The 26,801-nt window shown below is 42.2% G+C and overlaps 1 protein-coding gene across 3 annotated transcripts in view; it reads left to right on the top strand.

Moving 5' to 3' along the window:
* The window catches only part of ARHGEF28 (Rho guanine nucleotide exchange factor 28), a 168,178-nt gene that overhangs the window by 28,515 nt on the left and 112,862 nt on the right, over window positions 1–26,801 (top strand). For 2 of the 3 annotated variants that reach the window (XM_044446481.1, XM_044446480.1), the window contains exons 3-4: window positions 10,417–10,558; window positions 11,499–11,792. In XM_044446481.1, coding sequence (XP_044302416.1) covers window positions 10,417–10,558; window positions 11,499–11,792 — 436 coding nt within the window. Of the gene's footprint in view, window positions 1–5,914; window positions 6,286–10,416; window positions 10,559–11,498; window positions 11,793–26,801 lie in introns of those variants that run through there. The other variant, XM_044446483.1, reaches the window with a different exon arrangement.

The following is a 26,801-nucleotide window of genomic DNA, read 5'->3' as shown; positions in this document are numbered from 1 at the left end:
GCTTCCCACCTTAGCATAGTTAATTCAAATAAGGAAACAAACAGGAAACAAAGAAACTTTAAAGTCCCTTTCTCTTCTTTGACTTCTCCTGCAATTGCATTTGCATGTGACACAATTTCAGGTTGTGTTGCTATACACAATGTATTAAATGTGTGCTCCAATTGTGATAAATGCATTTTGCATATAAACCACAATTTTATTCCCTCATAAACAGAAGGAGCTCTAGTGTCGCTCTCCACCTGATTATGGCAAGTTTTTGCCAGCCTGCTATTAAGACTAGAACTTGGAAGCCCGCCTTTATCACTGGCTGTTTTTGAAATTCCAGGTAATACTTTTGGCCAAGGCAAACTCTCTCTGGCTAGATGTTCCGAACATTTAATTCTAGGCCCAGATTGACCTTGCGACACCACTCTCTGTCTGTGACTTCTTTTTAAAGTAAGAAGATGTCAGTAAGCCCCATAATATGTATCGCTTTCAAAGGGTGTTCTCAGTTAAATGAATCTTTTGAAATTACTTTTCCTGGAGGTCTGATTGAATTATAATTTGATTATAGCAGAGGTGTGATTAATTGAGAACTGGCTTGAGACTCTGTTATGATCTCAAAGCAAAAGTGGATCAGAAATCCAGTCTTCATGATCCAGTGCCAGTCCAGCTTCCCTAGCCAAGCTGAATGCAAACCAGATGGTCATATCCAAACCAAATGTTGGATGAGACAGTTGGAGACTTGATGAAGATAAGATCAAAGCGAAGTGTGGAGCAGGAGAAAGCAGAGAGAAAGGACGCACTTGATCGCAGCAAGCAAAAGTGGGAGGGGACAGGATGGCTTCCTTTGCCAGCTTGCCTTGTTTTTCTGCCTTTAAAGAGGTCTGCTTGGCAGCTCCCACATACTTTGCTTCAGTGTCGTGTTGGGGAATGGCCCACTAGGGCTGGAGCTCCAAACCTCTGAGGGTGCAAATCCCTTTGGGTTCTTTTTGTAAAAGTTTTCCCTAACTATACATACTTGTATACCAGTAGGGGTGTCCTTAGAAGAGAGAGTCCTTTAAAGACACACACATACAAATGTGCACATTTGCCCTGTGGGCCTGAGCTTTAGATCTTTTTGTCTGGGTGTCTTTTGTCTTTTTTTCTCCTCAGTTTGTTTGGTACTTCATTAGTTACCAGGAAAGATACAGACAGTATAAGCAAATAAACAATGTCAGGATTTGGCCTTCTGAAGTATTTTAAGCTGCAATTAAAATGGAAATGGCCTTCTTAGTGGTGGCATCCAACTGTAGAATGTTCTCATGTGTAAAGCTTGCCTGGTGCTTGCTTTAGTGTGATTTCAGACTCAGACAGTGCCCTTTTTATTTTCCCAAGTCTTTTAATTGTATGCACCTGCTTTTTACTCGGCTGGTAGAGTGCATGCTTTTATGTTGCTTTTATAGATTTTGCTGCTTTTAGTGCACTTTTGGTTTTGGTTTCAATTTATTTCAAAAACTTGACTTGATATTTTGTGAACCATGTGAGCATTTGATCAGGGTTGGAGGCTATCTCCTCAATAATAAATATATGAATCAAGGCCATGTCTTGGAAAATGCACTGTCCATCTTTACCCATGTCTCTTTGCTTTCTGACGTATAGAGTGGTGGGGTGCAGGTCCGTTGCAGTCTGAGCTTGTGGATGAGGCAGATGGAGCCTTCAGTCATCCAGGTTTTTGCCCCTGCCCAGCAGTGACAAAAGGAAAAAACATTTCCTTTGTATGGGCGTGACCTATTTTTCTGAGTCATGTGAATTTGCAGAGCATTTTTAAAAACTTTTGGGGGGATAACTGCTAACTGCATTAACTAATACATATTTGTATAAGAGGGCATTAGCACTGATGCACACTTTTAAAATTCAATTCTGATTCTGTCAGTAAGCATAACAGTGGCACAAAAGATGCCTGACAATCCATGAAACAAAGGCAAATGATTTTTAAAAAATCTGTACTTCTCTAGCTGGGCAATGGGGCTATCTCTGTTCTGCTGCAGATCAGATCAAAGCCCTTTCCCTTGCCCAGGTCTGGAGGGGGTGGTTATTTCAGCACTGGAACAAGAAGAATACCTTCCCTTTAGCATAAGCTGCATGGTTCACCTGAGATGGTGGGGCTGAAAAGGGTATCTGTGCCGAAAGGTGGGTGGGGGCACTTGGTAGCAGTTGTTCTATCCATATTGGGCAGTGACCTGCTCCCTGTAAGCATGCCCCCCCTCTGCTCCCATGCCCCAGACCAGGGCCAACGTGACCTCTGGCTGAAACTGATTCCACACATGTTATAGCCCGACGGACCCAACAGAGATGTGACCCTCCCCAACCACTCCATATAGCAGTGTATGTGTCCAGTCCAGTCCAAAGTGAACTGCAAGGGTGGAGAGAGAATGTCAGATTGCCAGCCATAACACTGTTTCCTAGTGGTATTTTAATTTACTAAGGCCTGATCGGTGAGTCAATCTTGAACTGTAGGAACAAGAAGATGCCCCTCTTAACACCTTACTGGTGAGGTATTGCCTGGGTTTAAACAATGCAATAACCCAGACTCAGGTGTTGTGTATGGGTTGAGTGAGGTTGTCACTGAACCATACATTATTGAAACGTAAGTTATCCCATTGTCTGAACTAGCAATGTGTGAGAAAAATTGTTTGCCCGTGGGACTCTGTCGGATTTCCTTGGCTCGGCTCCCTGTTTTCTCTCTGCTTTCTCACTGCCCTGAGTCTGTTTTACTCCAAGCATTCATGTGGGCATCTGGGAGGAAGTGAGTCCAAGCAAGTCCACAAACCCAGTGTGTGCATACACTGCCTGTGCACGTGCAGTGCAAGCAGAGTTTGGTTTCCACACACGACTTGCAGCCTTTGCATACTTAGGGTATTCTGAGGAAAGAATTGTGTGCTTTGCATACCTTGCTCAAAGAAGTGTCCACTAGTAATCCTGAGCATTTATGGTCTTGGTCTCAGCTCAGCTCACTTCCTGCCTAAGGCTCGGCATGGGAAAGAAGTTGGGCTAGTGCAAGAGAGCTGGATTCTGGCTAAATCTCTGCATTCCCAGTATGAACCCAGCCAAGACAACAAACCAGCAGTGAATAACCCGCTGTTCACAGCCAAACCATGCATTCTCTTCATGGGTTTTTGATAGTTAATGAACCACGGTTCTCTAGCATGGCTGGGTTCAGACAATATGATAATTCATTCTTCAGCAACGACCTCTACTGCAACAACACCATGATGATTACATGATGTTAATTACATAATTTGCCTGTTAATGCCAGCCATTTCATTCATAATTGCTAGTCCAGAAGGACTGATCTGGCTTGAAGCCCTGCTCTGTCTCTCTCTCCCTCCTTTCCTCTCCATGGTTGGGTTGGGACAGTTCTATTCATCCACTCCAGTTTTTTGCATTGGGAGGAAAAAAAGCCCCATTCAGTTCAGTCAGAGTTTTCTCCTCCTTCCTCCAATCCATGTCAATTGCAGGTACAAGTAGGGGACAAAGGATTTAAGCCCTCTTATTGCCAGCCCCACACTGGGCCAGCCAGCTGACAATTTGTGAATGAAAAAGTTTGCACTGAAGAGCAAATGACATGTGCTTTGCCTACAACCCAAGCTGAATCTTGGGTTCAACTTTGGCATCTCCAGTGCAAAGGACCAGCCAGCAGCTGAGGAGAGGAGACTTCTTCCAGAGATCCTGAAGACCTCTGCCAGGCAGACTGGATGCAGGGCACTTTCCTATGGTCTTGTGAGAAGGATGGATGCCAGCCTCAAGTCATCATTCCTTCCAAGTTGAGGCTGTGGTATATTTAAAAAGATCCAGTTGTTCCAGGTCAGATCTCCTATCCTATGAATATTAGTTCTCATACAGGAATGTTTCAATAAGGGCATAATTTTAATCATAACATCTGGGACAATTCTTGAAACAGTCTTGGTTGGCTTTGTACAGAAAGTGCCTGCAAGTTTTTCCAAGGTATAGATTATGAAATAAGCATTTACTTTCAATCCTTCTCTAGACTAGGGAAGGCATAGAGAAAGGGACTAGGGATTTTTTTTTTACTTACTCTTTGACTGAGTATGTACTGTGTATGGTTTGTTATTTTTTGATAGAAAGGAGGTTGTATAACTATGTTGTTCCCCCTCCTTTTTTCAGTCTTTGTTGCTGTAATAATAAATCATCTCAGGATACAGACATTTTAAAACGTTAAAGGAATGAATAAATAATCCTAAGGATGCATTCAACCTGTTGCCAAAAGAGGCCAATGTAAGCAGATGGGTATCCTTGCGCACTGCTAGATGGGAGCTTTAGGCAATATTCAATTTTTTGCCCAACTGTTTGTGAATCATCTCTGGCAGATGGGGAAGCTGTTCTGGGAGCAAAGAGGCTGTGCAACCCAGGGTAAACTACGGTTTGCATATGGCATTCCTTGGTGTATTTCTTCCTCACATGCACATAATCCAAATGTGATAAATGTATCTTTCCACTGTAAGCAATTATGGCAAAACAGGAGATCAAGATGAAAGATGATGAAGATTAAATGCACAGTCTTATGCATATTTAGACCAAAACAGAAAGCAAAAAAACCCAACAACAACCCAAAGAAACAAAATTCCCAACATTCTGTAGTAATCATGCTGTCTGGGAGTTGTAGGACTTTTTTCCTATCTAAATGTGTATAAGATTATACCCCAATGATTCTAGCTATTCTCTTGAATCCATGAAGTTAAAATGACTTTCAGAGCTGAAACTGTTTGTTCATTTAAAACACTGGTGTCCTGTCTGTCTGTCTGTCTCATGTATTAAAACATTTTTTAAAATTTATAACATGTATAAAAACATTTGTAGCTTGCAGAACAAGAATTTGTAAGTGTTACAAAAATACAAACTGCACCCAAAAGGGCAGAACAACGATGTCAGCATGTTTAGCATTTCAAAAACATTGGGTGAATAAAATGGTCAGCTTTTGGTGCCTAAACATCATTCAGCTCTTTGTCTCCCTTTGGAAGGGTGTGTGCTTGTCCACCATGTGGCAGAAGATGGCCTAAGACGATTGTGCATGTTATTGTTGGAGAAATTGGTCATTTGGAAAGATATCCCTTTCTTCTTGCCTGTATAAATTCTCAGTGGGCTAATGAATTAATGTAGAAGTTGTGGGCAATTATGGAAATAAATTTATTAAATGAATCCCATTGACTGTTTGGAATGATGACAGGCAGCCCCCGTTTGCTGGCTTGCAACCCACTTTGCCCATGAGGCAGGAGACGGTGCGGTCAGGGCTTCTCCTCCGTGTCCCTCCCTGGACCCTTTTCTGCTCCCTCTCCAACCTATTGTAGAGAACAGGATTTCAGGTGTGCCCAACTGCAGGCATGAGAGGGGAATGGAGAAAAAGATCAGAGCAGGCAGGCTGCTGACTTTCCTTTTTTTATCAGGGGATGAAAAGTATAACCTTGGCCACAGGGGGCATTAGGGAAACATGAATGGAGACCCTTACTGGGGCTGGTGCTATCTGAAGAGCTATTCTAGGGGACCCAGTCAGTCTTATTCGTATTTTTTATATCTTTGATCTCATAAAGAGTTTTGATGCTTTTCCCTCCTCAGCTACATGTGCAGTTTTCCAACTGGCAACAAGGACTACCTTTCAGGAAAATCTAGTCTAAAGCCCTGGGGTTATTTGACATCATTCTCCATTTCTTGAGATTTCTAGCCCAAGTATTACGGTTATAGTTACGTGTGTACAATGACAGCATGTATGCACATCTAAGCCTCAATTTTTTCCCCAGGTATAAATACAGGCTTGAGGGATTCATACAGGTGTGGGAAAAAGTAGATCCAGGTGCAGGGGTGTGTCAGATTAACACAGATGGAGTTAAGCTGTCACCTCCGGCCCAGGAACAGATGCCTGCATTCTAATTATGCAAGCTTTGTATTAATATTATTTGGATTTTAGCTGCCAACATTTATGAGCTTCCTGAAGTGATATTTGTAATCTGAAATTAGCTGTGTTGAAATTTACTTTAAATGCTTACCTTCCGTTTTCTAACTGGGCAAATGGTTATGTTGCAAAATATTAGAGTGTGTTCTTTTCAGGTTTTATCTAGGAGCATTTGCAAGAGAAAAAGTGCCTCATGTCAGGAGCAGGCCAGTCAACAATAAGAACATCTCTGTTGGAACAGACAAAACAGTTATCTAGTCCTTCTACTAGTTTGTTACAACAGTCAACTAGGTGCTAATCGGAAGCCCACAAGCTGGACCTGAGAGCAGTAGGTGTTGTTCAGCAGCTGCTATTCAGAGGTATGCCCCCTCTGATTTTGGTAGCTTGATAACCTTTTTCTCTATGAATTTCTATGAATCTCTTTTTAAGGTCATTCAGTTTAGCCACCATTACGCCTTGTGGTAGAGAATCCCATAATCTAACTGCACTGCTTGAAGAGGAACTTCCTTTTATCTGTCCTGAGCTTTTCACAATTCTGCTTCATTGAATAAACCCATATGAAAGAAAGAAAAAATATCTTCCTGCTCACTTCCTGCATATCATGTGTGATTCTGTATTCCACTATCATATCCCACATTTACTTAATTTATTTTGAAAGCAAGTGATGTATAAGGAATGCTACCAAGGGAAGCCATCCAGAAACTGTACTGCTTACAGTTTGAGGAAGGTATTTGGGACTGGCTGGCTTCAAGTTTGAGAAGGAACAAAGAAATTAAAAGAATTGCTAGATCTAGGAGTGCCAGACCAGGAGGGGGGAAAATGGAGATCAGGGCAGACATCAGCAAATAGCACATGCTGATCCTGGCCCTGGAAGTATTGTTGGCTCGTTTTGCTTAGAAAAGAGGAAGCAAAGGGAGGCACATGACATGTAGGAAGTGGACAGGGAGAATCTTTGTCCCTCTTTCATAATACTAGAACTCAGGGTCAATCCATGAAATGGTCCGATGTGAGATTTAGGTTAGAAAGAAGTAATTATGCCATCATGCAACATGTAGTTAAACTATGGAATTCTCTTCCACAAGATGTCGTGATAGCCACTAATTCTACGGCTTTAAAAGGAGATTGGACAAAGTCATGCTGAATGGGGCTGTCCGTGATTACCAGTCCTGATGGCTAAGGCTTAGCGTACAAGAGATTAGTGATGACTCAGGCTGGCTATGATCATTTTTGCTGTCCATTAACCCAGATCATAGGATTTGTCATTCATCGTTTTCTAAGTTTGGTCTGATTCATCAACAATTAGTTCACCTGTGTCTTGTCTCCCCTCTTTCACCCTCATCACAGCCAGACAACCATTAAGCAAAACCTAGTTTGGCTGAAAAAGAAAGCTTTGTGCAGTTGCCAAAGCTTTTCCTTGAGTTATGTGCAAGAGAGTAAATATAATTCATTCATATGAAGAACCATAAAGAAGATCTCCAAGAAGCCCATGGATTCTATTTGTATTTCTGTTTGTAAAATAAAGGGTGGGAAATGTTAAATGTGCAATACCTTCTGTCAGAAACCATATTTAAATTCCATATGTATGTTCATTGTTATTGTAAATTGAAAAAGGAAAGCAAGAACTGAGTGCTGCCAACAAAATGAAGAAAACTCACTCCAGGTTTTTGACAGACTTTACCCAGTATCCTAAAGTTTAAGCTACACGTTATTGGGAATTTGTAGCTGCCACCTACTGTATCTTGGAAATGTTAAGGAAGGCATAGGATGTGACAACATGGAGCTTAGTTCCTACCCCCAATTCATTTAATTGTCTGTGCCTTTCTTTGGCTCTGCCTTGGTTCACATGTCATGACTACCCATGGGTTGTTTAAATCATGACTGCAGAAGTGAGCAAACAAGCTGCCTGGCCACTCCTGCTTTGCTAAACAACTCAAGAACGCTCCATTCCTGGAATGCTTCTGTGACATCCAAATCTGGCACTCCAGGTTGTTTGAGGAAAGGCAACCCAAGTTTAACCCATGATTTGTTGTTGAGTTGGTACCCCATACTGATCTGTCCTTTCTCCCTAAAGTCTCTCTCTCCTTTCATGTAAATCAAGAAATAGTGCTCCCAGCATTTTACTCATCACTATCTACAGACACTGAGAAGGCTCTGCATACGCTTGACATTTGTCATGAACTAGCTTTCTGTCAGTCCCAGACTGAGTTGGTTCACAAAACAAAACTACCGCTCATCAAGTATGTGGACCACTCCAAAGGCAAGCCAGTTGGTCCCCAACGTCTCACGCTCTGGATCGTAGAGACAATTAAATTATCGTACCAGCTAGTGGAGTTGGACATGCCAGACTGCCCTAGAGCACATTCCACCAGGGCGATATCAACTTTGACAGCCCTCCGTGTGGGACTGCCGTTGGATGCATTGTGCACAGCAGCTACATGGTCAGCACCATCCACATTGTCCACCAGTATCGGCTTGATGTGAAAGCCGATACTGCTCCTTTGGTCAGGCTGTATTGTCACCTATTCTTCTGTAATGACACCTCCCATGTCCTTTCAGGGTATTCTTGCTAGTCACCCATATATGTGATGCACAGCGACAATGATGAAGGAAGGCAGGTTGCATACCTGTAACTGTTGTTCTTCAAGTGCTCATCTGGGCATTCACACAATTCACCTGCCGGCCCCGTGTTGGTGTTGCTGGTCAATTTTTCTGTCCGTTTGCCTGTTATTTACATAGCAATAGGACAGTTAGGGACCTAGACAAAGGGCATATGTTGGTCTCCAGGAACTGCTGGGAGCCCACCTATTTATATAACGGGGAGGTGGGGCAGGGCTCCCAGTAAACATTCTAAGCTTAGCTGGAGGAATCTTCCTGATCATGGCAGTGCGCAGGTACAGCACCCACATGTGTGAATGCACAGATGACCATGTGAAGAATGGCAGTTACAGGTATGCAACCTGCCTTTCCTAGGTTATTTGACCATGTGGAGACCATGTGGAAGCAGGCTAGTGGTTGGCAGTCAGAAGGATTGCTCTCACCTGCATGCACAGTTAATAAAGTGTGTGTTGTTAATTGCATACAAACCTGGTCTCTGAAAGCAATGGAGTGATAGTGTGAATTTTTAACAAGATGCTATCACAAGGCATTGTTTGTACATCATATACAAACTGGACTCAATTAGTACCACTCCACATATAACAAGATATGTTTCAACTGGTCTTTATAACTGACAGGATTTATATTCCCTTTCCCAAAATGGGCATTCAGCCATGTTCATTTCTTTGTCCCAGGAGCCATGGGTGTGAAGTGAATCTGTGGGCACTTAAGAGAGGCTGTACAGCTTCTCCAGCACTCCATCTTCAGACTGCTGCGACTCATACCCTGCAGCTTTGAACGTCATGCCCCTCAGCCAGACAAAATTTTCTGCAGAGCATGAAAGCTTACTCTTTGCTTTGTGACATTTTGAACCTAACCAGGAGAGATTTTGGACATGTGACAAGAGCTAAGATTATCACTGCCTCTCTCAAGGTCATCGCCATCTTGCACTGTTTCTCTTCCTTTCCCTTCTCTCCCTCCTCTTCTGTCAGCAGTGGCATGGGTGCGGTAATGATCTTGATAGGAAGAGTTGGTAGGAGGGGCTGGCCCTTTCTGCTTCTAGTGTCTGGCCTCCGACAGATTTCCTTTGAGGGAAAAATAAAGGTTCCTGCACCTGACTGAGAACTGGTCTGGGGACAGATATGTTGTAAAGGAATGTTAAACAGTGAAAACCTTGGCAACTCTTTATGCAGTTTGTTTTCCATATCATGCTGCCTCAGTCACATCAGGATTATTCTGTCTCAGGGTTATTCAAAGTAACTGTAGCAACCAAGAACTCACAGTGAAGCAAGCTGTTCTTTGCTGAAGGAAATGCAGCTTCATCTAAATTTTCCATAAAATCTGTCAGATCTTTTGCTATTGTTTTGACTGACTTTCTCTTTCTCTTAAACTCCTTCAATGGTAGATAGAAGACTTGTCTTAGCTTGTTAATTTCAATAGCTGTGTGAGTTGTTATCTGTTAGAATTATCAAGTTACAAATATTAATATAGAATGGAGTTTATCTTTTCAACAAAATGTCATAAGTACTTCGTGATAAATCTAGTATCTTTGGTCTATATATTTGTATTAAAAGATGAAAGATTCATAAGTGACACATTAGGTGAATTAATATATTATTTTACCAAGTTAACATTTTATATAATGCAGTAGCAGGGACTGTTTAAAATCTAATTAAATGTGTCCATGCATAATAAGTGCAATCTTTCTGAAGTTAAATGTTTTCAGCTCTCATCAATATCAGTGGTGATGATTTAAAAATGTGCTTAACTTTTCTATGGGTTGTTTGGATCATGTCCAATAGGTACATGCTGTCTCTTTTTTGTATCAGAAGAAAACCAAACTTTTGTATCAAAGGAAACCCAAAAAGTTCAACAAAACTATGCTCATTTTCCAGGGGCAGATCACAATATATGGAAAGTTTGATGACGTTCTTCAAGAAGATGCCGAATTTTACTTTGTTTACAGTGGCTCAAAGCAGAGGCACGTGGCTTTCGCTAAGTGCATTTCTGATAACACCCTTGAATCTGTTGTTCCAGGTAAGCTGCACTGTAGCTGCGTTGTGTTGGCTTGTTGTCTTTGAACTGCAATGTTTTTATTTTTGCAGAAGGTCATCAGTGAAGTTTGGTATTTTAATGGTTATCATCACAGAGACAGCCAAAAGGCAGCGAGGAAACTCCCAGAGAAGCAAGGGTTGTGGCTGCTTCACTGGCAGCACGCGCTCTGGGCTGAGGAGGTGACTGACCTCAGGCTGCTCCGTGAGCTTGGTGAAAGAGTGACTTTTTAACCCCAGTTCCCCAGTCTTTCTGGTATGACTTCCTACTCACTCTGTTCAGCTGGCTCTCAGTAATGGAATTGTTGCCTAAGATGTGGTAGCAACATTGCTACAGGAGACATTCTGGAGCAACATTGTTTTATTGCTCCTGTCCAGGGCCCCACATCATTTTTGGGGGCTATGAAAACCTTGCAGCATGGGAGGGAGCTGCACACCCAAGCCATGGCTCTTTCCCATAGCACAGCTAGTCAGGAAGCAAAGGGGCTTCACATGACATGTTAAGCCACACAGCTTGTTGAGCAAACCCAGTCTCAGAGTCTAGAAAGGGAGGAAAGGGTGCTCTCAGCGAGTTAACCCTTTCCTGTTTCTATGTCAGAATGATACTTCATCGGACATCCACTTTTCCACTCTTGAGGAAAGATTAGGAATATACAAATTAGAAAACTCTTTTGCACCTTCACAGTGTTGAGTATCTTATGTATATCATGTGGTGAGAATGCCAACTAAATCCATCTCACTTCTAGGATGCAACACAACAAAATGTGGAAAAGTCAAAATGTGGTGAATATTTTGCAAGTTATTCTTGTGTGCGTGTGTGTGAGAGAGACAGAGTGAGAGTGAGAAATACTCTGTGTGCATATCTCGGAAACAGTCTGAAACCTTCCTGAGTGTGTAAATTGCTAATCTTGCTCGCACTTTTTCAGCTCACAGAGAACAAGAAGATGTTTCAGTTTGTGTGGTCATGTACAAAGAAGAGGGCATGCTGGTGACTCTGGGATCTTCATCTGTTACTTACAAGCAGGACACAGCTGGCGAGTTAGCATGGTACCTTGTCAGCCAAGTGGATTGCCTCACTCCCTCCAGTCACCACACGCTTCTCCAGAGGCTTGGTTTAACTGCGGATGGTGTCCAGTTGGTGGATCATGATGCCATGCTGGCTGTGGCCCATGAAGAAATCCCACCTACTTGGAGCATTGTTGGGAGTAGCTCAAACAATGGTAAGTAATTCTCTTTTACTTGGATGGTGCCTTTTTCTCTGTAGTACATGTCAGATCTAAGCATGGGCTTGCATAATCATCACATCATAAGCCCATTGTAGCTTATTTAAGCCATGTTGGGTTGTGGCGTGTGCTTTTCAATAGTTAAACACACCTATGACTTGTACCATCCCTGTCTGGCAAGGGTGGGCTACTGGAGGAGCCACCCAGAACCCATGGGCTGTTTTAGGCTTGTGGGTGATTTGTTATTCATGCTGACAACCCATCCTCACCAGATTCAGACAACATTAGTCATGAGTGCAACCGAAATATTCAAAATGACTGGCTGCACATGCCTCAGCCCACTGTGGCTTAAAGCAGCCATGGTGAGCTCCCTGGGAGAGCAGGTGGACTGTGCTGAGTATATGAACAGAGAAAGTTCCGTAAGGACTCAGGGACAGCAATGCAGAAATGCAGAATTTCTATTCACGCTCAGCTATGAGTAGAAATGTTTTCATGGGTGAGGACATTTCTGTTGAGAGCCATGTTTCCTTAGGGACAGGGACTGCGTGCTGGCAGTGGGCATCAAGGTTCTTTCTCTCACCCTCTTGAATTCTGTATGGGAATGGCTCTTTCGAGTATGGGCTTGCATGGCACTAAACTAAGTGAGCAGAGCTGATTGTAGGCGAAATTTTGCGGTAACCTATAACAAAAGAAATTGTGTTCACTTTCGGTATAGCTAGTCTGGTAGTGCAAGATTACCCAGTTGATTTCAGAATAAGTAGCATTAATTTCCCTCCCCTTCTCTGTAACCAGGATCCCAAAGACCAAACCCTCAAAGTGCTTCCTTGGTTTTTAGAGCCAGCCTCTTAGACGAAGTAACCTTATGCAGTTGGACCTCCTTCCTTACCTAACATCTCACTCTTGGACTGGTCACACCCTTTCCCCCTCCTCCTCTTCACTCTGGATTCCCAAGTGCTTGGGAACACGACTCCCCCTCTGCCACACTGTTATTTGCACTCCTTCCACCCATGGCATTGCAGTCTCAGTTTCCACATCCCTCTCTTCATCTGAGTCAGCATCTATACCCATATTCCATGGAGCCCCCTCTGCAGAGCTAGTAGGCTGAATCCATGCAGTTGGTGGACTGAAGCCAGTGAGGGGAACAGCCAGAGTGAAAGGTAGGTAGGCTGTCCTTTTAACAATCTTCTATCCCCACTCTCCCTCCTCTTGCCTCATCAGATGCCAGGGGATGTAAAGAATGCCTTTTACAGAGATACTGATAATTTTCAGAGGGCTTTTGAACTTAGGCTGCAGACTGCATGAATTTGGGCTAAGAGCTGCATGTTGACAGGACTCCCCAACCTTTCTGAACCTTATTAGTGAGCCATTCTAATAAAATGGCTGCCATGGGTACCTTGCCCATTCATAAGATGGTGGCAATAATGGACAAGTCAGTCACAGAACATTGATTTCACTGCAGTTAAATTGGTGAGACTAAAAGAAAAGCAACTTCCCGGCAACCAAAGTACAAGGCAGAGGTAGGATTAGAGCTCCCAAATTCAAAATGGCTCTTCTGAACCCAAATAAAGATGGTGCTAGAGGGCAGCATTCTGCTTGGCTGCAGCTTAGTATTCCAGTTATTCCAGTTAAGTCAAGAAGGTCACAGAACCCGGCAGGCACCTGGCAGGGTCTTTGGATATATTGGGCACGTTGGAGACCCCAGCCCTAAGACCCTGGGTTGCTCACACCTGCACTTACGGATCTTGTTTCCTTGTGCAGATAGATCATTGGCATTTTTGTAATAACTCTAAAGTTACAAACATACGTGATGAACATGGGAGCAAAGAACACCATTTAGAGTATTGGGCTCAGAAACAGCATCAGTTACCTGAATAGCACATGCCTAAATCACCCAAAGGTAAAATCCTATGGAAGTGTAGAAAAAGGCCCACAACTCTTATTCCCAACTCCAAATTGTTTTCTCTGCAGCCCCATCTGGGCTTCTGAGGCATATCACAGTTAGTAGCAACTAGACATCAATGTTAGTTAAAGAAATATTTTATTTTTTATGTTTATTTATTGTATTTCTACACCACCCATCAGCCCGAAGGCTCCCTGGCAGGTTCACAAAATCAAAAGATACAATGATTAATTAAAACAGTCTTTATAAAATCACAATAATGCAATCAGTATTATTTTCAGACTAATGTGCAATCATCTTTAACCAACTTTAGAAACAGTGACTGACCATTAGTAGATATTAGACCATTAGCAAGGTATAAAATGTTACTAAAGAGTTGCCATATGTTCATAGTCTTTATAATAGGTTAGTGGCATGATAGCCATTTTCTTGTGATTTGACACCACATTCTCTTTTTTGTAAAGACAAACCTCATGGGTTCAGCAAATGACACAGTTCCTTTCCCTGCCAGCATTGCAAAGGATGAACTAGCCTTCAAAATGGAGTGGAAAATTATAAACTGCTGTTCTATATTGCGAAAGATAAGGAAATTCAGTTTGTGTGTGCAGCTCTACAAAGTCTTAGCAACTCCCCCCCTGTAATTCAGTCTCTCTCTCTCTTTCTCTCTCTCCCCCCCCCCGCCCCCGCCGCCCCATCTCTCAGCCTTTCATGAAAAATTCCTTTTGTGGACTTAATGGATTTAGTTCAGTTTATGAATAATGCTCATTAACAACTGAGGAATACTTTGACCCTTTGAACAGAATGAGGATGGTGGTAATAAAATATCTCCACTTTTATTCCTAGCAGGTGAAATCTTTTTATTAAAAAATGTTATTGCATAAACAAGAGGAATCATCTATTGTCTTTAAACAGTCAAAAGAATGCTGTAGTACAGGAATTCTGGTTGGCCAGCATTTTATTTTCTTCCCCATACAATCAGACACAGGTGGTTTTAGCCCTATTTGGCATGATTTGCGTTGAAAAAGCCATGTAATATAAATAAGATCCTGTGCATATATAAATAAGGCTATTTTTATTTTTGTTTTCTTGCTTGCTATAGAGGAAGCAGAATTTAAATTATTCTTTTACTTGTAAGTACTCTTTTGAGGTTACTTATAACAGTAAAGTTGAATTTGCATGATTAAAGTGGATTTGCATGATCCAGTGGGCCTTCCTTAAGCCATGGAGGGTCCTGGTGTGCTGGTGGAAGCATGTAAGTCAGCCTTTCACAACATGAGGTCCTTCAGATGTGTTTGACTACAACTTCCACCGTCTGCATCTAGAATGGCAATTGACCAAATGTGTTGCAGTCCAACACCATGTTAGGGAAGGCTGACTTGGCTGTTTATCAGGGTCTTTTGAACTTGGTCTGTGCTTTTGTAATGAAAGTCAGATCATACTCCCAAATGAAATGTGACATTTCTTCCCAGATAGCCCTTCATTAAGATTGTTGCATGGAACATAGTTACTTTATGCCACAAAACCTCTAAATGTTATTGGGCATGATGTGACTAGTAATGAGTAACATGGCTCTCTTTTCTCTCCATATGTATACTGCCTTACAATTCTTTCTTTACTTTTTAATTATTTATTAATTGCCTGGAGGTGTTGTACTCCTGTGTTGTTTAGTTTTGCTCAGATGTGAAACTGACCAGAATCTCAGGGAAAGTCTGGACAAGTTGCTTGCCAGTTTTGCTTCAGGAGGAGCTGCACAATTAAAGGCACAAGACAAAACCTAGGTGATAAGCCAAGCCCTGCCTCGTGGTGGCTTGCCATCGCAGGAGTGCTCTTGGCTTCTGCTAATCTTAACCAGAAGTGCTGAACATGGTCAAAGCTTGTGCAGTGCCTCCTGGTTTTGTGAGCCCTTTGTCTTTCCGTTTTTTCTTTATTTGATTGGAGGCCATGAATTTTCTGTAACACATGGCCTATAAAAGGGACTGAGAGGAGTGATTCAATCTTTCCTACTCATCCATCCTCAGGAAGATGTTCTCTTCCCAATCTGTGATGCCCATCAGGTGATTGGCATCTGGTAGGACTGTCAAGTAACGGGAGAGAAGGGGCTGGAAATGTTTGACTGTGTGAAAAGGCCCTTGAAGTTTTCATTGGCATCTTTGCAAAGCAAGACTGGCAGGTTTTTCATTCAAATACTATTTGGATGAGTTTTGTTTCTGAGCATTTGGGACTTTTCCAAGCTAAGTTCAGGTAATCTGCCTGGTAGTCTAAAATGGGGAAAAGCAAAGCAAAGCACTGATCTCAGGAAGGGGTGGGTCAAGATCATATTGTCCTACTGTATTTGGGTAGGACAACTTAAAAAGTGTCCAGTGTAACTGGCCAAGCAAAGGCAAGGTTAACTGGTTAGCAGGTGGAGAACCATTTTGGCTCTGGAGGCACAGTGCCACTGTGGATCCTACAGCTTTGGAATCAGAGTCTGAGTTGCAGCACACTGATTTAGAGCCTGCTTTAGATGTAGAATGCTTGAGGCCTGGGAGCTGTGCCTAGCTTCCCACTTGATCATAGCCTGAAGGAGGGAGATACACCCTATCAGGTACAGTTGCAGGATTCAGCCTTGAATGTTGCCTCTGGTTCACAGCCTGGCATTGTGAGAGCCAAGCAGGAGAAAGATTCTGCCGGGAAAGAGGCATCTTCCAGGTAAAGCATCATCAAAAGAGGGCAGAACAGAGATGCTCTCTCAGACATGGTGCTGCTTACAAGCCAGAAGTTCCTGTCAGGATAGATCAACAGAAGGAAAGTTCTAGCCACTCTTCCTCTTCAGTTCAGGCCGTTCAGAGGACTAAGCCTTTGCTGAGAATGTCTCAATTGTCTGGAATTCTTGCCTGGACTTGTTGTGAGCTCTTGTCTGCATCATTCAAACTCTGACTTGTACTGTATGTGGATACTAGCCTCAGACCTTTCTCTTGAACACAGTAATGTGCTGGAGCCTCTGCCTTGGCTTTTTGACTGATGCCTTGGTTGCTTGATAAACTTTGCCACCAGGTCTGGAAAGCTGGCATTTGTAATATGACCTCCTGCAATAAAATTTGGTGTTACTAGTATTTGTGTCAGGCTGTTCGCGTGTGCTAAAAGGTGAGCCTGTCCCCTGCAGGCTGGATGATGTCAGGATCCAGATGGCACCTCTTGGTTGGGGAGCCACTGCTTGGGTTTTCCCTGGGCTGCATGGAGCAAAGCCCACCAAGGTACCTAATGGCTCCCTTACCTTCCCTCCACAGGAAGAAAAGGTGGGTTAACCTAATGGGCCAAACATGGCCTGTAGGCCAGGGGTTCCCCACCAATGAACTATAGAAACCAGTTCAGTACAGGTGTGAGGAATATACCTGCCAAGTAGTATACAAATTAGTCACAATTGGCTATTGAGCGATTTAAATTTTCCCTTATGGGTCAGAATGTAGCAGACCGAATAAGCTCTATTAAAGAACTCTGTGCAAACACAGTACTAGATTTAAATAACACAACAACCCATAGTGGATAGCATATCATGGTGAGTTATTTCGTTGTATGAACTCAGACCAATTCCCACAGAGTAGCTTGTTTGAAGAAAACAACTCATGAATGACTGAACCCACAGTAGGTTGTCATGTCATCTGCACCTGAGTTATAAACCTCTTCATACTGAGAATTGGCTAGCAAGCCACTTGGCAGGAATAGCAAAAAATCTTTACCAGGTATCTGCCTGCTATAGCTGCCTCATAAGTGCCCAAGTAACATTTGGAGGTGGCTGTCTGGCTTGCTGCTCTCCCTGCTGTGATTGTGAATCGTATTTGGTTGGGCATAGCATTCTTCCCCTGTCCATTTTTTCTCAGAAATCACAATCTCTGTTGCAAACTAAGATCACTCCACCTTTGCTTTCTCTTGACAGCTTTCTCTTTGACAGCTGAAAAGTAGGAAATTGTGCAAGTGCAGTTTAAATGTTTTTAAAAAACAATTTTTGAGTGCTTTGGGTATGCAATCATATTTCTATTTGCTACCCAGGGGCAGTCTCCTAACTGATGGGTTTCACAATCTTTGGGGGAAAGGGGGCAAAGGGACAAAAAGGCACAGGGAAGGGAAGGCAAGTTGGTTCTGTCATGAGGTCCCCTGGGATGTCTGTGGGAGGATTAAAGGGGAGAGGTGGGGTGAACAACCCATGATGATCCTGATCATCTGTGCTCACTGTAGGTTCCTTATATAACAACCAACCCATCATGGCTTATTGCATGATGTAAAATGCACCCAGTAGTAATGGGGAAGAAATGGGAACTTCTTCCATGATGCTCTGAAATACAATCAATATGAATATTCTATAGTAACTGCTACAAGGAAGTTCTCCTACACTAGATCATTATGTCACATGGCTCTATATTAAGATTGCAACTGTGTTTTAATTAAATATGTGCATTTGCTGTTTCCTCCATTGTCAAATGTTGACTAATGCTTTACAGGATCATATAATATTGGATTTTCTCTAAATATTTGATTTAGAAAATACGATTTGCTCAGGCTTAATACATACTAAAATTAATTATAGACTCTAACTAAGACTTTAGGTAGGAAATACTGCGTCTTGTTTATCTTTGTTCCAGAAATTGAATTGATTTCCTGTTGTTTTTGTTTGTGTCATTGTGATTTTTTTCTTAGAGCAGTCTGTGGGTGAATTACTGTTCAGTGTGTGAGTCAGTGCCACTTTTGGTATTAAATGTCTCCCCAAACGCATTCTCCTGATGTTGTTGAACTGAAGTTTTTAGCAGTCACCAGCCTGCAGATGCAAAACCAGACCATGAGGCAAACAGCCTCCCCACAGTGACCCCCAAATAGGACATATGGCACATATGGACATATGTGGACATAGCCTCAGCACAGGTCAATGAGTGTGACCATACCACCCAGCATCGATTGCTGCATGCTGCAAATGCTGGGTGCTTCTTCCCATTAGGGAAACCCTGTGTGCAGCTGGACTGGACTTGGTTTCTTCTCTGATGGGGAACACTATGTTGGCTGTACCTCATTTTTGAATGGTACACCACTTTTCCGCAATAGGAGAAAGATGGGGGACATGTGAAAGAGAAACAGTGGAGTTTTCTTCACCTCTCTGATGGAGAGTAGTGGGGATTCAGAGGGCTCCATATGACCTGTCTCTTTCAGTCTGGCAGGAAAAGCAGAGAATTTTATATAACAGCAAGTAAATTCATGTGCACATAGAATCAAAGAACTGGACTCTAGCCCAGCTTTCCCCAGCCTTATTCCATCTGGGTGTGTTGGATGCCAACTTTCACAATTCCCTTTGATGGGCGATTATAGACGATCTGGACAGCTCCAGGTTCTGGAGGACTGGTCTAGCTGATAGAGGCCTGAAAACGTTGTTTCATTCTTAAAATATACTTGCTCTGGATTTTGTTTAGTGGTAGTCCAACCATCAGACAATTCAAGTTAGCAAAAAGTAATTGCAGTTACAGTATGGCAGCTGTCTCTGAACAGTATCTTTCAGTCAGATGGGCACAATAGGTGGCTTCAAGTTGCTATGCCAGAGTTGAAAGAAGGAAGGAAGGAAGGAAGGAAGGAAGGAAGGAAGGAAGGAAGGAAGAAAACTTCAGAGCTGGGTCAGATAAGTAGACTGTCCAATGAGGAGGAGTGTGGGCCATGTACTCTGTGCTTTAGATCAGTGCTGGCGAACCTATGGCAGACGTGCCACAGCGGGCACGCAGAGCCCTCTCTGTCGGCACGCAAGCCAAGTCGCCCCAGCATCGCCCCAGCAGCCGAGCATCAGGTAACAGTGCACATGGGGTCATGTGCCTGCTTGGAAAGGAGTAGCAGCACCAGGTGATGATGTCATGAGTCGCGACTCATCCGAGTTTTCGCATGGCCGGTCAGAGCACTGCCAAGGGGAGAGAGAGAGAGAGAGATTTGCTTGAACTGACTGTGAGTTGTTTTTTCTAAACTTAAAACCTCAGTTTTCAGGTTTTATTGCAGTGTTGGCACTTTGTGATAAATAAGTGGGTTTTGGGTTGCAGTGTGGGCACTCAGTCTCTAAAAGGTTTGCCATCACTGATCTAGAGCATAGCATTCATTCGGATTTCCATTTCGCCAAACCATGCTGTTTGTAAATGGGTGTATTTTCCCCTTGCTCCTGACACTTTGGGATGTTCTTACAAACCTTTCAAAATAAGAGTTTCAAAATAAGGGTTGATTAGTAAACATGCAAGATTTTGATTTGTGCTCGTGGAGCAAACCATTCAGACAACTGGTCTGCTATGAGTAAGCAAGAAAAGGAGTTAGCTGCAAATAGCATGGTTGTGTGAATCAGTTCATAAAACTAGGTTAAGTGTCTTCATGATTAAGTGGTTAACAAATGTTATTTTTTTAAGTGTTACTGGATGTGAAAACTTGTCAATACAGAAGCTTGAAGGAAGGTTAGGTCTGGAGCCACTGGAAACTGTCAGCCTACTCGGATGTCTTGTCGTCCCTCCAGGACACATCTAGAGTTTTTAGCTTCCTTCCTGGGAATGAATGAGCGACATCATCCAGGGAAATCTTAGTCATTTCTGTCAGGAGAAATATTTGTTTTGTTTTTAATTCTGTCAGGCAGAGGAAAAAGATTCAGGTGCAAGAAAGAATAAAAAGGCTTATGTAATAGGTTAAGCAGACTGGTTTTTAGCTCCTATATTATCATTCAATCTGTATATTTTGGCTACAGGCTTAAGAAATGATGCAAAACAAGGTCTAGCTACTAAATCCTTGCCTGGCTAGCCATTTCCTTGCAGCATCTCCAACTCTGTATAATGAGAGCTTGGCTGACTGATTTTCAGAAGAAACAGTTTGATGAAAAACAGTTATTTAAACCTGGAAATCTTCCATTGTTCCAAAGTGAATTTTGTTTCCCTTCCTTTAATTTAAGCTCCTGCCCCATGTTCTTTTAATCATCCATTGATTTAGCAAGAATACTGTTTAGGTTGTTTTCTCCTTTATTTGGTTTAGGGCAGTGTTCCCCAACCTTTTTTGATCCCTGGGTAGATTTGGGAATTTGCAAAATGCCTAATCAGCCAGTGTGCTGTGGTGGTTAAGAGCACAGGACTGGGACTCAGGCGGTCTGGATTCTAGTCCCCATTCAGTCATGGAATCAACTGGGTGATTTTGGGCCAGTCACAGGCGCTCAGCCCAACCTACTTCACAGGGTTGTTGTTGTGGGGATAATATTGAGAGCCGGAAGAAGAAAATGATATAAGCTGCTTTTGAGTTGTCAGAAAAATTTGGGATATAATATGGGGAATAATATTATATGTGGGAAATAATATATATTATGTATTTATAATAAATCTTAGGCCATGTTCATTCAGCAAAAGGTTTGCTTTTGCAGTATGTCTTTGATAAGGGATTGTCTAATTCGTCTAATTTCTGGCAGAGCGATACAACTAATGCTTATTATAAACATCTGTATGGCAATGTCTAGTAGTTTCTGTTTGGGAGAAGGCTATGCACAGATAAATTTTGTACTGGGACAGTCTTTAATATTCATTGATATATACATTCTTTTAATTTTTTTACCTGATTCAAGGAAATTAACAAATGAAAGGGGAAATGGATTTTCTGTGAACTTTTGACAACCGACGGGCTGATATTACAAGAAGCAAAACACCACTGTAATACAATGGACTGAGAACCTTACAATACTTTCAGTAGATAATTGAATGGCATATGGTTCAAACGGATACATATTTGGATATTGAATCTGTTTTTGTTGACAATGTACAATTACTGAAAGGGTGTGTGTATTTCATACAAATTTATGTTTGTAAAATGTGGGGGAAGGAAAAAGTATTTTTAAAAATTTTCTTGGGGCCTCTTTGTGCCCTTGGTTTATTATTTTTAATTTCCCTATTGCTTCAGATTTCAGGGTTGCAGTGTCTTGACAGTGAAGCTTTGCTAGTTTTCATCAAAACATATTTTACATTAATTTAGAAACTGGAGCATTTAAAACTACTCTCCTGTTTGCTGACATGATTATGAACTATTTAGGATACCATCTTACATGTGCTGGCTGGGGAATGCTGAGATTTGTATGACTGTTCTCTGTCTGAACATGCAGTATTGCACTTTTAGTGATCTAGCCAGTGACATGATATAAATGGCTAAACATGTCTCCAGTCTTTGCACAATTTTGAGTGTTTACAGTTATTGGGGTGGGGTATGTGTTTGAGTCTCATAGCAGAAAACTGTAGTCAGATTAAATTGCAGCCATTGGACAGTAAGTGAAAGGTCCTTCATTAACCTCCTTTCATTTTTCATACCCTTCTTATCTTCATTGCCACTGAATGAGGAGGTTACTGTGATTATACCTCCATGCAAGAGTCCTCAAATGTATTTGCCCGCATGCTAATTTGTATTCATATCTTTTGTTTCGGCAAGATCTGGAGCCTCTAGGAGAGCCTCCACTTTTCTGAGCCTAGAGAAAGGTGGGAAGTTTCCCTTTAGTCGCACTGACTTTGGCCATCTCAGTGCTTTGTGGTGCTTCACTTTGCCAGGCATCTGGAGTGTCTCTTGAGGTTTGGAGACAGGGTCTTTGACAGACTCTCAGATACTCAAATTTCCTGAGTTTGAGGTGCGGTGCATCAGCCACAAATTGACATTTTCCTTCCCAGTTGAGAATTGAGAGGAAGTGAAGAGTTCACCCCCCCCCCCAGCCCTATTTGTGCTGGGCCTCAAGCATGGAAAAGCCAGCCCATTTCCTCTCTGGGGAGACAGGCGTATAGCAAGCCAACATTTGTGGAGCTCTGTCTCCATACATGGGATGTTTACTGAGTGTGTGTCCATATTTGCTTTCTCTAACACTTTAGATTCATGCCACTTCCACCCAATGCCCTCCCCATATTTTCATGAAAACTGTGGCAGGCACAGTTGTGAATAACGCATCTGTAGAGATTATTGAAGTAGCTAGGACAAAATCACAGATATATGGCAATATCTTTACTAAGTATTTTTTGGGTTCCTGAGAATCCAGCAATGTAGGGTATGGAGGTGAGGGAGTTCCACCAAACCCCTCAGCTTTCACCAAAGTGAAGATTGCAGGCCTTAAAGTTTTGAGATACAAAAGCATGACTTTGTGGCCTGCAAAGTGACAGCAGGGCGTGAGTAGCTGTAGGGACAGGGACATGATTATCACAAAGACATTAGCCAGTATCTCCCTGGATTGCATTTTCCAGCCAACTTTGAAGTACATTTTCATGCAAACTCTTAGCAACTGCAGTGACAATTCTTATTCTTCAAGTTGGCAACTAATGAATATGTATGATAATGAAATCTGTCTTGGTGGGATGCCCATCTTTTACCATTTACCATTTACTTGAAAGGCTTCTGAGCATGGTGTTGTTTCTTCATAAATACCATGTCTAAACCACTTGTATTACTGTTCTTCTGTCTTGGAGTTTGTAATGGTGCCTAGATGGTTTAGAGTGGCCCCGAGGGAAGTGGAGTAGCCCAGAGGCCTTTTGGGAGACTGTAAATCAATGCTTGGTTGCTCCAGGTTTCCTCAATAGTGGGATAAAGTTATGAAACCCAGTGTTCATTATGGTTTCTTGTAGCTCCCCAAGAATACATGACTGAAGTGCAAGCAATATGGAGACTAAGAAGTCATTGGTGTTATGTTAATTTTGAGGTAGTTCTTTTAGGAATGCCACTTTATTCATTCTGATATCTAAATGTTGGGAATAGGTTCTGTTTGGCTGGAATATCTTGTCTGCTTGATTATTTAAATTGCATTTTTGATGTTCATAGGAAACATTCTATACATAGGACCTAACCTTATTTGACTTCAGCTTTTATCTGGCTTGCTTTACAATGGCACACTGATCTACTTGGAAAGGCAGTGGCAAACTGCCAATGGGAAAGTGTTGTTGACTAGTCAGGGTGGATCAGAGTGAATTTGTTCATTCATTTCCCATTCACTATGTTTGTGACGTCAGTGTTTCTGTGCATCACAGTATATACCTACAGCATTGGTTGCAGGGTCATTTGCCAGCTTATTTCACAGGGTGGCATTTGAATTTCCAGCTGCAAGTGGGACACCCTCATTGTTGGTATCTGTATTTGCTTATATTAGCTGAGGAACTGCTCCATCATATAATTGGAAGACCTGCAAAACTCATCAATACGCTATTCATCTCCAGAAAAGCTCAGAATATATTTGCAATCCCTGACTGAACAGACTTGTTCATTGCCCAACACCTTATGTATTGAGATTGCTTTTGTTTTTGAAGTGTTAATCATCTTAGTACATCAAAACTCAGACATAGGTAGATGCAGAAATATATGAATTGTCAATGACCCATGATAGAAATACAGCAGTATTCAAGTGAGTTTTAATTGGGGTGCAAATCTCTGGAGGCTTATGAGCATGCAGTGCAGGGTGGAAGAAGTGGCAGAGTTGATCTCTGCCTCCTTGTCCCTGTGCTCCACATTTTAATTAGATGGGTCTTTTGCCATATAGCAAAGGCATTTTGGAGGGTAGGGAAGTAGGCTGAAGATGCCCAAGACCAGTTTTTGTCTTGGCTTCTCCAGTCTCCCTCCTTCCCCTCCGACCAGAATACTCCTCCCGCCCCCCATCTCTGACATCGTGTTATTTCTGTGCTGCTTGTGAGATTCCAGTGGTTTCCCTCTCCAGGTTTAGAGCACTGTCTCCAAACTTGTATCTTAGAATCCGAAGGATTCCCAAGATTCCTCAGACACGATCCAGGTGCCGTAGGATTGCTTGCTTAAGGTACAATTCTGTGCAGCAAATAGGCCTACAGCTGCCTGCATGCTGCAGCCAGCTATGTTGTAACTTCTAGATCTTTTTGCTGTCTGAACTTTCATAGAATTGCACCCTCAGTTAATAGATTTGTGTTCTATTAACCTTGGAGCAAATTACAATCTTTAAACCAAACAACAATGACAACAACGTAGCAGCTCATGCAGCAACATATAATACAACAATAAAATATAAAACTAATATCAAACATTGAAAACTTTGAGGATCCCCCCAAAAAAAGAAAATTAAGAAAAGATGAACAATTAAATGTCTGTTCTAAAGGTGCCAGGCAGATTTCCCAAGAAAGGGCATTCTGCAGAGAGCTCCCTATTTCAAATTAGTCTTTTCCCATGGAGGCTGCCATAGCTAAATTGATACTGTGCACCCTTAGTAAAGGGAGGACTGATCATACAATGCTTCACTTAAACATGCACCTTCCCTTAAACATCTTTGTTTTTTTCCATGCTGAAGTTGTTCTATACAGCATATCCACAAAGATGGATCCCATTAGCCTGTGCTATGCTCCTGATTTCAGAGCAGGTCTTGGGGTGAAGCATCCAGCCCTAGGGGAGTTTCAGTGCCTTGACGCAAGACTGTGTGTAAGGCTGTGTGTGCTCTTCTAGTTACTGCCTGAGCCCCAGACCATGCTTGCAAGTGGGATGCTCAAAGGGCACAGAAAGAGAAAAGGCGAACTGGAAAGAACCTCCTGGTGCACTAATGCTGTCCAGTGCCACTTTGGCATTCCCGATTTTACACTGAAAATAAGTGTGGCATTATTGTAGCTGCAAGAGTCAAGCAAAATGCAGGAATAATCTCATGTGGCTTAGACCCCCAGGGAGAGATCAAAGACAAGTCCAAGGGTTAGTTACTATGCATACAGAACAAAGACAACCAAGCTAATTTGGTTGAAGACTGAGCAGAGTGAGGGAGATTAGGGAAAATAGTATTGAGTTGCCAGCTAATGTTGACATGGACATTTTCACTGTAATAAATGAGTAGTCTTTTTGTTTTATGAACAATGAACATAGTGCAGTTTTATAATGAGGAAAAAGGAAGCATTCTGAACAAATGCAGTGAAAATACAATGGACTCCAGTTAAGGATCGCATCCTAGAGTTATTGGAGTCCCAAACTCCCACTGAAATGAGTGGGAGTCTTGGAAGTGCAAAGAATGAAGAATGGGCACAATTGAATGTTTGCCTGGGACATGCTGCTTCTTTCTCCTTCTCTTCCATTGGCCATTCTTGTCATCTTTTCTCTAAGTTTCCTTTCCCTTAGATAATACTGGGCTTGCTCACCCCAATGTTAGTTGCTACCCATAATAGGTGTTCATAGCATGTGAATTCAGACTGTTTGTGAGGAGAGTTTTGTTCATGGGCAACAAGGCATTCCAGCAATCTGAGCTGTTCTAGTAGATGTTGCTTTTTCTAACTCACCTTATGTTTTTGTGGGAAAAGGAATTTTATCATTAATCTTAATTTGCATTGGAATTCATAAAAATATTCTCCCACCCCTTCAGAAAAGGTAGCTTCTTCTTAGAGCAAGATGACCACTTGTTATACCACTTAAGCATTGTAGATCATGTGGATTGACCTACCTTGTACATGCTGAAAAAATGTGAAGTGCAAAGAAGGCAACGAGTTCTTTCAAGGCAATGTCTTGAAACTCTGAATAGCATGGTGCTTTTAAAATGATGTCACAGTGGTTTTTCTGATGTATGCAATTTAGTAATCTCTTAAGCTAGGACTGGCAAACCAATGGGAAAGGGAAAGGGCAGGAATACAGAGACTCTTGATATACTTGAAGAAGAGAAGCAAATAATTATGCATCAGTATATTCAGCCACAGAATTGAGATGGGAGGCTATTCAGGTTCTGAATATCGTTCACCAAACCTTGAGGATATTAGGCACAAAGAATTTGTACTGCCTTGGTGTCCCTCCACTAACATTTGCTACTTGATCTAGAAGAAGGCTCTGTCAGTAGGAGGGGGACAACTTGGGGTGATTCTTCCTCTCCTCTGAAGCCTCCTATCTTCCTTGCCTCCAAATATTATTTAGAGGGTTTGGTGAATCTTCAAAACAGGTTGTGAGGTGGAGAATGCAATGGATCAATAATGGTCTCCCTCCACAATCCACTGTTGGAATCCTTGACTGGATACAAAAGCCTCTCATCAGCAAAGGGACACCAATTGAATACAGCCCCATAGACAGTAGCCATAAGAATGTGATATATGTTGAAATGAGCAGTAAGCTCAAGAATGGAGGACTGAACTGTACACTGGCTCTTCACCATAGTA

The sequence above is a fragment of the Varanus komodoensis genome, unplaced genomic scaffold, assembly GCF_004798865.1.
Source record: "Varanus komodoensis strain SLA01 unplaced genomic scaffold, ASM479886v1 scaffold5, whole genome shotgun sequence".
In the NCBI taxonomy this organism is placed as follows: Eukaryota; Metazoa; Chordata; class Lepidosauria; order Squamata; family Varanidae; genus Varanus; species Varanus komodoensis.
The sequence above is the reverse complement of the archived record's forward strand: the minus strand, read 5'-3'. Positions and strand labels throughout refer to the sequence as shown.